This window comes from Impatiens glandulifera, chromosome 5, assembly GCF_907164915.1.
Source record: "Impatiens glandulifera chromosome 5, dImpGla2.1, whole genome shotgun sequence".
NCBI classification, from domain to species: domain Eukaryota; kingdom Viridiplantae; phylum Streptophyta; class Magnoliopsida; order Ericales; family Balsaminaceae; genus Impatiens; species Impatiens glandulifera.
Genome location: NC_061866.1, coordinates 50,089,430 through 50,102,636, shown reverse-complemented (window position 1 = coordinate 50,102,636; position 13,207 = coordinate 50,089,430). Strand labels below are relative to the sequence as shown.

Genomic DNA, 13,207 nt, shown 5'->3' with positions numbered 1-13,207 from the left:
ATTTGCTTCATAATAGGTAGTTAGATACACAGTGGCCCAATTTAGAAGATCTGTGTTCGGGCAAAATGATATTTTAAAATTATTTATATTTTTAATATTTTATTGAGATATTAATTTAAGTAAATAATTTTATGAAATATATTTTAATTATGTATATATTAATAAATTTAATAATATTTATTGTTTAAACTAATTCCATTCCAACTCTCAATTTCAGTTATTTTCATATAATTCATTATATTACTTTTGAATTTTTTAAAACTAACACGTAACTTAAATTGTTCATATTAAAAATTAAACATCTAACTAAAAATGAAATGACTAATTAAAGTGATGAATATCTTTTAAACTATATATAAATCAAACATTTAACTAAAAATGAAGATGACTAAAGGATGAATATCTTTTAAACTATATATAAATTAAGCATCTATCTAAAAATGAAGATGACTAAAGTGATTAATATCTTTTAAAGCTATTATATTTGAGCTGTTCTAGACCTTTTTTTTTCAAGAAAAAATAATAAATCAGTTATTATTAGTTGATTGTGCTTTTTATTTTGTTGTTAGAGAAAAAAAAAATCTTTGAAGAAACATAAAAAGAAATAGTTTTTAGAGTTGATAAAATAGAATTGACCAGGGACGGAGCCATGCATAGCTCAGGGTGGGCTCACCCAAATTAAAATCTTATAATTAAAATATTTTATATATGTATTTGACATGTGACTCTTAGTCCAGTTAGCTATGTAACTAAACTATGAAAATGAGGTTAAGTGATTAAATTTGACCCCACTTTTAATTTATTATATTTTAAAATATAATTTATCTATAAAATAATTATTATTAATATTTTATTTTTTAATATACAAATATTTATAATAATACATAAATTTTAATTAATATATAAATAAGATTTATTTATATAAATAAAATATAAAAATTATATATAAAATAATGTAAATCATATAATAATATTATTTATTTTAAAATTATATTTATATAATAATTATACATTATTTTTTATTTATTTCAATATAATTAATAATACAAATTATTTATAAGGATAAAATATAAAAATTAAAATAATAATAGTGTTTTATATTTCATAATTTTAAACTATTTCAAAAATGTATAAGAAAATATAAATTAATATTAATAATCAAGTTAAAATAGTTACATTGGTTCTCAAGAACCTAACAAATCTTCTAGAATTGATGTTGATGTAAATTTTCTTAAACTTGATCCAGCATTACGTATTCCGATATGGAAATATCTTTTTAATCAAAGGGATGAAATTAGATGAGCTTATATCAAGATGGGGTCATATCAACCTATTAAGGATGAGTACCCGCCGACCAAATTTGGAAATCAAAATCGACGGTTCTTAAGTCATTGGTTTAAGAAATTTACTTGGTTAGAATACTCTCTTTTGAAAGATGCTGCTTTTTGTTTCCCATGTTTCTTGTTTGAACATAAGCAACCCCAAAAACCTACATTTACAATAGATTGATTCAAATATTGAAAGCGAGTTAATGATGGTGATAGATGCTCATATAGGATGTAATATTTCACCACATAATAGGGAAGTTGAATATCTTGATAATCTAATGAATATCCTTGTTATATTGACAAAGTACTGAATGCATAGTCTTTAGATGAAAAACAAAATGACAGATTACGGATTACAACAACTATTGAAAGCACTCGGTGACTCACTTTGCAAGCGTGTGCATTTAGAGTGCATGACGAGTCTCCATTTCTAATAATCGTGGAAATTTTATTTAAAAAAAGCGAAGCATAGAAAGTTAAATCTGAGATACAAGTTAGAGTCAGGTCCAAATAATTTTTCATCCTGACTCCACCTTTGGAATTGACTAACTGAAAATTGTTCTAACTTTTAACCCATGTTTGTTAAACTTGACTAATGACATAAATATATTACACACTAGAAAGGCCCAGCAAACAGGATTAGGGCAATTCATTAAATAAAATAATTAAGATAATAAAATTTATTAATTTTTTTAACATTTTTTTGGTTAGATGTATAATTTTTAATATAGCTGACACAAATCAATTCTAGGCCGGCATTGTAAGGCATTGTTTGATTTAAAAAAAAATATTAATTATTAGTTAAATTAGAAAGATTATAGTGCCATGCACACAAATAAAAAATAATATAAATAAAATAAATTTTAATAAAAATAAAAATAATAATATGTATTTAATATTTAAAATTTTAATAAATCAAGAATAGTATATTAAAATAAAAAATAAAAACGTTCTTATTCCAAATTTTATTTACTTTAGTAAAATAATTTATCTTCTCACTTATCTCATCCCATATTTCCGAATGAACCTCTAATCTAGTAACCTTACACCCCACATTGGTTAAACAAATATATTTGATTCATATATTTTTAATATTTAACATCACAATTTAATTAATTAAATATTTAATTTATTATTTTTAAAATACTTTTAATTGATAGCAACTTATTATTTTTCTTAAATCAAATCTCAACTACACTTTAAAAATTAATAATTATATATAGATTCTAATAAAAATATAAATTGAATTAATAAATTGATTGAGAAGAAGATTAAAGAAGTAATGATTAGGGTTAAGAATTAAGAAGAAAGAATCTCTTGAGAGAAAAGACAACTGTGAACAACCGCCACGATTTCCAGCTATTTCAAATATCACAATTGACAATCAACAGCTATAATAACAATAATAATACATATTTATACATTAATTGTAGAAAGAGAAATAAAACGAATCCAATTCCGTTTGGAGAGAGAGAAGAGGAGGTGGAGGGTGGCTAAAGAGACGAAAATTACGGACTCCCTCTTCCCTCCTCCCCTGCCTCTGCCTATCTTAACAACAATGGCAGAAATCAATCCCCGAATCATCGCCGATTCATCCCATGAAGATGCTTCTGCTGCTGCTGCTGATTCCGACGAAGATTTACAACAGAATCTCTTCTCACAGAACAATTGTTTCCATTGGTTCCCCTGTTTTGACTCCTACCGATCAAATTCCGGTGGATGGGAAAGAATCCCACCAGGAACAACAACAACAACAAACCCGTCGGAAAAAGAGAAGGATCAGGAGAAATGGTACCGGAACGCGTTCATGAAGTTACGAGAATGGTCGGAGCTGGTCGCCGGACCCGAATGGAAAACTTTTATACGCAAGTTCAGCAAGAGATCATCATCAACGAAACAGGGGAAATTCCAGTATGATCCAATGAGTTACGCGCTCAACTTCGAAGATGCTCAGGGAGGGCATAATCGTGATTTCGATGAAGACGAGGATCGTTTGTTTCGAGATTTCTCGTCTAGGTACGCCGCTATTCCGGGATCTTCCGTTCTAAGATTTCCGTCGGCGAGCGGCGGCGGAGGCCCCACCTGAGTGGGTTTTCCGACATTTGCGGCGCTTAATTTTCGTCGATTTTTGTCAGATGCATCAGAGAGTGGGTTCCATGTGGAGTAATGTCTTTTATGAGATCGTCATCAGTGATGTCACTTTGTGTTGGACTTTTATTATGTATTTTAGATTCTTTTTTGAATCTTCATTAGCAAAATAATCATTTTCTTTGGATTTATTGAATATTTTAATTATTATTAATATTACATTTTATTTCACATTCATTTATTAAAAATTTAATTTGATAGAACGATTAAATGTACTATTTTAACTTTCTATGATATTGACTTATAAGATTAAAAGAAAGTACCTCTTTGTAAACCTCATTTTTTTTTTGAAAAAAAATCCTTTAAACTTTTATAGAGTTATAAAGTCTGTTGTGAAACTGAATTTAAATAATTAAATATTATTAAAATACTTCAATAAAAATATTTAAAAAATAGTTTTTAAATAAATAAAAATAAAAAATTGTCTAGAGTTGGGTTTTCAAAGCGGGTAATATCATTCCCAATTCCCAATTCCCAATCAACTAAATAGTTAATGTGAATGATTTTTTTTTTTATGTTTTATATTAACTTAATTAAATATAATATTTGTACAGTATAATTAATAAAAAATAATTTAATTTAGTTGATTAAAGTTTATGTTAATATATGTTGTGGGTAATGTTTAAAAAAAAAATTATTTTGAAAAAAATTATGTTTAAATTTTGTTATTGCATTTTTTTTTCTTTTGCCCTTGGGCCCTAGGCCGGTCTTCAACTCAATGTTACTTCACAATCCATCTCAAACCAGGTTCCAGTTTGAAACTTCGAGTCATGATACACAAATCAATAAATTGAAACTTCAATAAAAAAAAATTTAAGATATTTTAATATAAAATAATTCAAATAAATTATTATTCTTTTTGAATAGAATGAAAAAGATGCAATTTAAATGTAACCAGGCCCGGCAGGAAGATTATGCATCCATCATTTTGTTAAGGGTGGCCCCAACTTTCATTATTAATTAATAATTATATATATTATGAATTAATTAAATATTTTCTTATTAATTATATTAATTTTTTTAATATATATTATGAAAATTTTATATATTATAAGTATATATTTTATTTTTATTGAAAATTTTAATTAGTATAATTTTTTTTATGGGCCCCAAATTTTGTTAATGCACCTCCAATCTAATTTTTAAGGCAGGCCTTGATTAAAATATGTCATCATAATTAAGACTACTTACAAAATAAAACTGACAATAAATTGAATAAAAAACAAATAAAAATTTATTTAGTATTCTTTCAACATTACAATAAGTAGCTTACAAAATTAGTCAAACATGTTGTACTTAGAATTGTGCTATTTATGAATCTAATATTTTTTTAATAATCTAAAACTTTAGTGATTTTGTCCCAACCAAATAAGCCGTTACAGGATGAGAATGAATTAAAATAAACTTTTAATTCATATGATATAGTGCCTAAACTGCTTAGATAACCCATCCAAAGTTATCTACATTATTTTCAAAGATAACAATGAGTGAATCTTTCTATTAAAATGATTCCTTTTCACGATGATTTGATCGTGAACTTGAAACAATTATACATCATAAATTTCTATGTTAAAAATTTTCGACTCAGATAACTATCAACTACAAATATCACATACCAATATTAATCCATTAGATTTTTGTCTCGATATTACATCTGAGAGAGTTAAATAAAGTTTTTAAGGCTCTCAATTATCTCTATAATTAATTATATAGTTGTTTGTCGGCCTTAACTTTTGGGTTGCCCTAGCCCCGATAGAAAAAATATCAATATTTTTTTATTGCCTTAAGTCTAGTTTAAAAAAATGTTAAAATAATAATTTTTTAATAAATTTGAACTCATTTAAAATCTTTATCTTGAACCACTAAACTACAACCCTCTATGTTTAAAATTACAACAAATTTAAGAAATTATCTTACTATTTTTTAAAAATGGGTTACCCTACCCCCAAGAACTTGTCGAACTTACTCAAAGACCAAGCCCGAGTTGTTCACCGCAATCATTGGATAATCTTTGCATATATATTTCCTCATCTCATTTAAAAAATTAAACTACTTTTTATCTAATAATATTTTCGTAAATAAATAAATTTATTTCAAAATAAATCAAAATCAAACCAGACATAAATAAAAGGTTGACAGTGACAAAGTGAATGACCATTCACACCACCACAACAAATATCAAATTAAGAATGGGGCATTAAGAAAAGAATTTTTGTTTTTATTTTCTTACAATAAAGTCATTAATTAAAAACAACAAGGTTACAAAAACAAGAAACCAATTAACACATATTACCCTATCATTGTGCACCCACACTATGGCCCCCATTTGATTTTTTTATATTTATTGTTAGATTTGTCAAAATATGTATATAATATATATATTATGTTTGTGGTGCTTAATTAGTTAGAACCATTGTGTTTTAAAAAATGAATTGGTTGTATTTAAATACAGTCTTATTATTTATTTTTTTAGTTAATACAATTGTTGAATTGACTTAATTAAATGTTAAGTTTATTAGGTAACCCTATTTTTATTCATTTATTTATTATTTTTGTTGTAATAATGGACATACAATTGATTTTTAAATTCTTAGGTATTAATTGTGTCACTTGATATCAAATGTGGACACTCCAATTTTCCAATTGCGTACAAATATCCTTGAGCTCGTCTTGATCTTTTCTTTAGAAACCTCCGTTGTCTCAAGCTTCTAAAGAGCCTCCGTTCCGTCCGTTTGAATCATTGTAAGCCGGAAACGTACCGGCTATTTTTCGCGAAAAGGCCGCTTCGTCCGAATTCGCGCAAGTGTGTCCACACCCTCATGACTTGACAAAGAATCCATTCTAGCGAACTAACACAATCCCGTAACATACCTAGAAGCACCCTTCCATATCCATACAAGATCCGAGTAAGCGGGTCCGCTAGGAATCAATACCAGGGGCTGATAATGATAATGACAAAGCGATAAAAGATTCGTAAAACAAAATGAAAGGAAGCATCCGCGCCAAAAAGAGAGGCCTGGAAAGAGGCTACTGAAAACTGGGTTTTGGCGCCCACGCTGATTAGCTCGCTTTCCTGAGGAATGGAATTGGTGAATAGACTCTCAACTTGGACAAGCTCTACAGATCAAATTGGTGAGCTGTGTAATCGGAAATCTGGACAAGCTCTACAGATCAAATTGGTGAGCTGTGTAATCGGAAATCAGAAAAATATGTCACTATCATTTTAGAACGTATTAAGTTAAAATAAGAATCATAACGGTAGATTGTATTCAGTCCCTAACAACTGATTTATTTCTTTATACAAAAATAAAATAAAAATTAAAGTCTTTACAAAAAAAACTACAAATTTTGTCTTTTGTGGCCGCAAATCCTCGCTCTCCCACTTTAATTTAGGCGAGTTTTAAGTGAGAATTAAAGCTTAGATATTTGGTCTATTAGATAATATTTTTTCACTTAAGAGATAAAAAAACAATTCTTTTTGCAAAATTGATTTTTAATTAGTATCAAAGCAATGTTTAAATTTGTAGACAACATCATGATAATATGCGCATGTCACAGCTCAAAAGAATGAACCTCCTCCCTCCAAATAAAGCTATTCAACCGCAGGGGAAAACAAAAAGAGAGATCAAAAGCAATATAAAGAAAATGAGATAAAGTAAAAGCAAATACCATTCCTACTTTCCTTTTAAGCATTTTCTAAACACAGTTTCATCCCCAATTTGATTCGAATAAAACACAATGTATCTGAATTTTGTTCGGGCTCAACGTTGACTAAAAAAAGTTCCGTTTTGGGGAGGTTTTGCAAAACGGTTGAATTTTCGGTGTATCCCAACCAATTACACAGTATAATTTGGAATTGTATCCAAAAAATTATTAGGATCCAAGTGTGTAACCTTCATTTTCCATTTACTTAGTCCATCATCATAAACTCTAAGCCTTCAAGCAAAACCAATGTGCAAACAATTTGATGAATAAATCCCGATATTCAAAAGATAAAAACATACACATATGTAAGTTGAAAAAACTTTCAAATTTGAGTCAATTTCAGCAAAAATAGGAGAAAAAAATGATAAAAACAGAAAACATTTTCACAATTCACCATTTCTGAGGATCTGAAGAACTTGCAAATTTACTCTTCTTTGACCATAGCCAGATCTTGGAAACTGAATAACTGTCATTTCTATCGATTCTACGGATCTTCTTCCCTTCCAAATCCTCACTGGTTGAAGGGCTGCCAATTTTGATCCCTTTGGAAACCTTAAGTGGTGAATCACTGATCACATATTGATATGAACCCAATGAATAACATCTTCTTCCATCCAATTTTCTACTACTTGTCTCACTTTCACACATATGCTTAGAAACATCATCCAATTTCCTAAACTTTCCAAGCTTCACAGCTAAAACCGGCCCCATTTCTTGTTCAATCTCCACTGGCTTCTGATTTCCCCCACCATTGTTAGCAATCTCAGTTTGTTGTTGTTGTTGTTGTTGTTGTTCATCTTCTCTGGTATCATCAAAGTCAAATACTTGTGTTTCCCACGAAAGGCCAGGAGCGAAAATTGCTCCACGACAAATAGGACAACTGGAATTCGACAAAAGCCAAGTATCTATACAACCAATATGGAAGGCATGACTACATATAGGAAGCAATCGCAATTTATCATTCTGTGAGAATTCACATAGACAGACTGCGCAGTCAAATTGTTCCTTAGTATGCATCACCTCTTTAAACATGAAAACTGGTAGTGTGTCAATAAATGCTTGTTCTAGACCGGAGTCATGGAGATGAAAGAGCTGTTGAAGTTGTCTTTGAAGGGAATCGTGAGCCGAACCATTTGGGTAACTTTCATCAGAACGGGTTGAAGAAGACGAGTTTCTTGAGAGAAATCTAACAAGAAGGTGGAGAACACCACATATGAAGAACAGAACAGATAAAACCACTATAATGAATAAAACTGCTGGACTAATTTTAGCACCAGGAGTTGTTGAATTTGTTGGCGGCTGTGCCATGATAACATCTCTCTGAGTTATTTGATGTGTAATCCATAAGAATTTCTCATGGTTTTGATCTCTTATCATCAACATTAAACAATAATCTAGACAATTCTCAATTCTCAATCTAAGAATATAATTCAAATTCTATGACGAATGAATGTGTCTGCTTCTGTTTGTCAGTTGTAATGATGCTTTTTGTACCAATATTTTATGAAGAAGACGTCAAGGAAAAAGCCAATGTATATTACGATCAAAATTTACCTAATCTTTGTAGTATTGACTGCTGAATGATCCACGATCAAAGAAGAAGATCTCAAGCTGTTGCGGAAACCCTAGAGAAACGGAATTGCCAATCCTTCGATTCTGATCCTTTTCCTTTAGCGTTACATTGACATGATATCGATGAGTAAGAATTGGAAAGACGGAATCAGTAGTTCATTGTTTGGATTTCTGTTCCGATCTCCATCAATGGAGAAATTACAAAGACGAATGGTGGCACAGAACAGGGCAGCTGCTTAGGAGTTACAACGTGCAAAAAAGAACGAGCTTTCGCCATTGACGCGCCATGTGCAAGTCCTTGTCAAAACCAGAGACATGGACTTGGGTTTATTTGATTTGGGCCCACATATAAATAATAGATCATCTTATTCTTCCTTGACCCACAAATAATAAGAACTAAATTTGCTTTTTCTTTTCTTCTGACAAAAACAGATCTTGTTTGGTTTGATATTCTTTCAATTTAAATCATTTAAAATTAATTTTCTGAAATAATCAATTTTTAATAATAATATTTTGAATTTGACAAACATGATAACTAGAGTTGAAAAGAGACTTGTCTTTGTATTATTTTTTTTATAAAAATAATTTGAATAACTTAACATATGCAAGAAAATCTTTATCCTAAATAATATTAATATTTCTTTTATAGATACTCATAATTCAGAAAGAAATCTTATACTAAATAATGAGAAAAAGCTAACTTTCAATTTTAATTTTAATTATTTTCAATAGTCATCATGATAATAACAAAGAATTGAATAAGTTTTCAAATAAACTCATATTCTTGATAATTAATGTATCAATTTATTGCTATGTTTTATTAAGATTTGATGCTTGCATTTAATTTTTTTTGTCTGTTATCTTGAATATATTTATTTAAATGAGAGCTTATTATTGAAAAGGGTTAATACATGACTTTCATTTTAATTTATCAATTTTTATTCATGCAAAGTAGAGAATATTAATATATATTAACTAATAATTTAAACCCCATTTCAACCAAAAATGAACTTGAGATCCTAATTTAAATACATCACAATACGTTAGTTTTTAATTTAATTAGCTGATTTGATTAGCAAATTTAGAAAAAAAATATAAATCTGAAGTATTAATTAGAGCATTAAATTGCTTAATAATCAAATTCAAGCATAAAAAGCCATGACAGCATGGACTATTAAGAGAATGAGCTGTTAATTACATGTACATCATCGTGACAGCCCAAACCCAACTGAATAAATAATTCCCTTCTAATTTATCTCTTTGATTAGGCATTCTAGATAATAATAATAATAAAAAAGATAGTTGGTTTCGTTTTATGTGCCCGACACTAACTTAAGACATTCTTTTGAGAATAAAGTTCGAGACCTAATTTTATCAACTTCCAGCTAAAAAGACAGATGGGTTTAAAGGATAAGCAAGGATTATTAAGCTTTGCACCACCAATAATAAGATATTATTAAGGTTGCAATCATACTTGTTATTACTAAAAGAAACATACATTTACATTGTTCCCCAGTTTTACATGCTCAGAGCATGTGCATAATTTAATACAAAAGATGATTACAAATCTGCGGTTGTTTCTCGAATTTCTTCAAGAGAAATGGTCTGCATTGAATGATCACAAATAAAGAACTTGTATAAGAGACAGTAGTGTGTGATTCTGTGAAGCAAATTATATAAAGAGTGCATAAGTAGTTGGGCGAGGAAAGCTCTTTTGGTAATATGGTTTAATGCAATTGTCGTTCAAGAATTTATATGAATTTGGTGAAATCATAAGACAATAATATGTATTTTACCTGATCCTGGCCAGCAAAATCATTCTCAGGGGTTAGGAATAGCATGCAGTGACACTCTTTCCTGATAGTAATAATAATAATAACAATATGAAGTCATAAATTAGAACAGTAACAACTAAAGCCAATTTAGATAAGCCTTATAAAGAGAAACATTTAACTGCAAGTCTAATCCATCAAGATAAATGCCAGGATGACTCCATGAACACAGTTTTTTTTCATTGAATCTAGTGATTGTTTGATTCAGCTTATAAAATGCTACACTAACTTGAGGGAATAAGCAGTTGCAAATAAGCTGAATCAAACTAACCTCTAATTTTCATGTTACCAATAAGTGGCAAACAAGAAATCTTGGGTTATTTTAATAACCAAGTGTTTTTTTCCAAACAATCTTGTTTGATGTAGTTCATTGGAAATCATGTTATTTGGGGGTTATTTTGGTAAAAGATATTAGGAGTGAAAATAATAACAAAAACATTATTATAATTTTTTTAAATAGGAAGTATTTTGGTTGATAATTGGAATGATGTGATTGATGAGAGTAGATTGTTGATTGAATAATAAGTTGTGCAAAATTAATCTTAAATAACCCACATCAAACAAGACCTAGATGCAATGATTGGATAGTATCTTCTAAATCTTCCTCTTCATGAGCTAATCAGAAATTTGATTTAAGCAAAAGATAGATTAGACAGAGTATGGCTCAACCTCTTGGGATTCACAAAAACAAAGATTCTTAAGTTTGATGTGTTCTAAGACTGAATATATAGTTATGATGAAAGAGGTCAATTCCTTCTACTTAAGGTATTTCAGTTTTTGTTAATATCGATAATCACATCACTCTCTTGTGATGTCTATTTAGAAAACAACTTAATCACAATAATAGCTATAAGACATCTAGTTAACTGGACATGCTTAGGATATATGAACAAAGTAAACCTCATTTCAACTGAGAAAAATTATGCCAGAAAATTTCTAAACTACAAAGACTTCAGTTAATTATTTGGGATCTGCTATGATCTAATACCTCCATTGTGTTGGCAAAAGTCATGGTATATATTTCAGTATAAATCTTTTACCAAATCAGAAAAGAATATATTTATATCACTAGAAAAACTACTAGTATGGATTAAGATGCTATGAAACTGACTAACCAAACTGAAACGCAATTCTGCTTAACAATGTCTGCAGAGAACTTTTTCATTGAAGATGATTCTATAATAACTCTATTATGTGTTGGTAGGAAAGAAAGAAGAAAGTCTATGATAGATGAGCAATTGCAATAGATGGAGATTGTTTACCTTTCTCTCATGGGAACACATGGGCAATTCCAAAAGCCTTGGCTCACCTCAGCAGCCTTGTCGTCATAATGTCTGTTCCAGAAGTCATATATACAGAGAAATCAGAGGATACCACAGAATGCTTTGACCATTGACATGAAAGTGTTTCTTTTCCTCTTTCTGATTTGCTTTCTTGCTTGTGTAACCCATGAAGGCACATTGCGTTCTTCTTCTTTAATATACAAGTTTTTTTTAAGATAAAGCATAACATTTACCTACAAGGACAAAGTGGTGCACCCAACGTATCTCTATGTTCGGCTAATCCCTGAATGCATCGAGGAAAGGCCACTTTCACAATTTATGCAACTGACATGGATATTTAGCAGAAAATTAAATATAAAGGAAATTGTAAGGCAGGGTAGCATCAACACTTTCTGTCATGCAATCAGTTCGACAAACTCAATAAGTGGCAGATACTTTATCCATACTAATAACTTGATTTCTCACTGAGAAAACGACCAATTGATACAGATGAATTACTCTATGCAAACTGATAACTGGACTTAGGGGAAAGAATAGGAAGCATGTATGATTTTAAAACAGATCAAACTTACAATTTACAACAAGAAAGCGAACGATATTAAGTCCAAGATTGATCAACCCTCCAAAACATAATAAAAGTATGCAAACAACTGCTGAAAATAGAGAGTTGAACAAGACAACAAACAAATTGAAGGTTGAAGATGATTTACCTTGATAACAACAGAAGTGACACCCTTGTCAACACAAAAATAAGTACCAGATTTCCGTGCATATTGCTCTGAGAACTTCCTCAGTATCTCAACAGACTTATCTGTAGGTTCAACTGGAAGAACCAAAAACAAGTAAAATATTCATCAAGAATCATTTGAATAAACACCTTTCATCAGAAAACGGACATTTCTTTCAAAAGCATTTACTGATTTGTCAGTCAAGTCATATCATTATTCTTATAAATCTCAAACAAACCTTCTAAACCTAAGTTCCGTATTCATCTAGCAACATGTAAGATACTTTAAAAAGAGCGATTAAGCGATCCGAGTACAAAAAACAAACCTAAGTAGACATAATTAAGCTCGACGCAATAAGCTTGAAGTGAATTGAACATGATTTACCTTGTGCGTAGACTCTATTGTTGTGATGACGGGAAGAACGCTTTGGAGATGGAATGGAGGAAGCGATACCAATACAGTAGGAGGTTGATGCCTGAAGAGCCTTCATGGTTATGCAGAGAGAGAGAGAGAGAGAGAGAGAAGAAGATGATGAATCTGAAATATGTGTATTTAGAGTTTCAGCCGCCACTCGTTTGATGTGGAGGATATCGGCGATGGTGATTTGGTCA

The 13,207-nt window shown here is 29.9% G+C and overlaps 3 protein-coding genes across 3 annotated transcripts; 1 reads left to right on the top strand and 2 right to left on the bottom strand.

Moving 5' to 3' along the window:
• Positions 1-2,760: 2,760 nt before the first annotated feature.
• On the top strand, positions 2,761-3,580 carry LOC124940435. The gene has a single exon (XM_047480953.1). It carries the CDS (start codon positions 2,887-2,889, stop codon positions 3,412-3,414), a length of 528 nt encoding a protein of 175 aa, XP_047336909.1. The 5' UTR covers positions 2,761-2,886; the 3' UTR covers positions 3,415-3,580.
• Positions 3,581-7,360: 3,780 nt separating this feature from the next.
• On the bottom strand, positions 7,361-9,109 carry LOC124938612 (RING-H2 finger protein ATL46-like). Its single transcript, XM_047479084.1, has one exon. It carries the CDS (start codon positions 8,562-8,564, stop codon positions 7,572-7,574), a length of 993 nt encoding a protein of 330 aa, XP_047335040.1. The 5' UTR covers positions 8,565-9,109; the 3' UTR covers positions 7,361-7,571.
• A 1,095-nt stretch (positions 9,110-10,204) lies between these two features.
• Positions 10,205-13,207, bottom strand: LOC124938613 (ferredoxin-thioredoxin reductase catalytic chain, chloroplastic-like). Its single transcript, XM_047479085.1, has 6 exons — positions 12,981-13,207; positions 12,579-12,691; positions 12,102-12,151; positions 11,848-11,919; positions 10,550-10,610; positions 10,205-10,358 (listed from the first exon to the last, which is right to left on the bottom strand). The coding sequence occupies exons 1-6, from the start codon at positions 13,084-13,086 to the stop codon at positions 10,314-10,316; spliced, it is 447 nt and encodes a 148-aa protein (XP_047335041.1). The 5' UTR covers positions 13,087-13,207; the 3' UTR covers positions 10,205-10,313.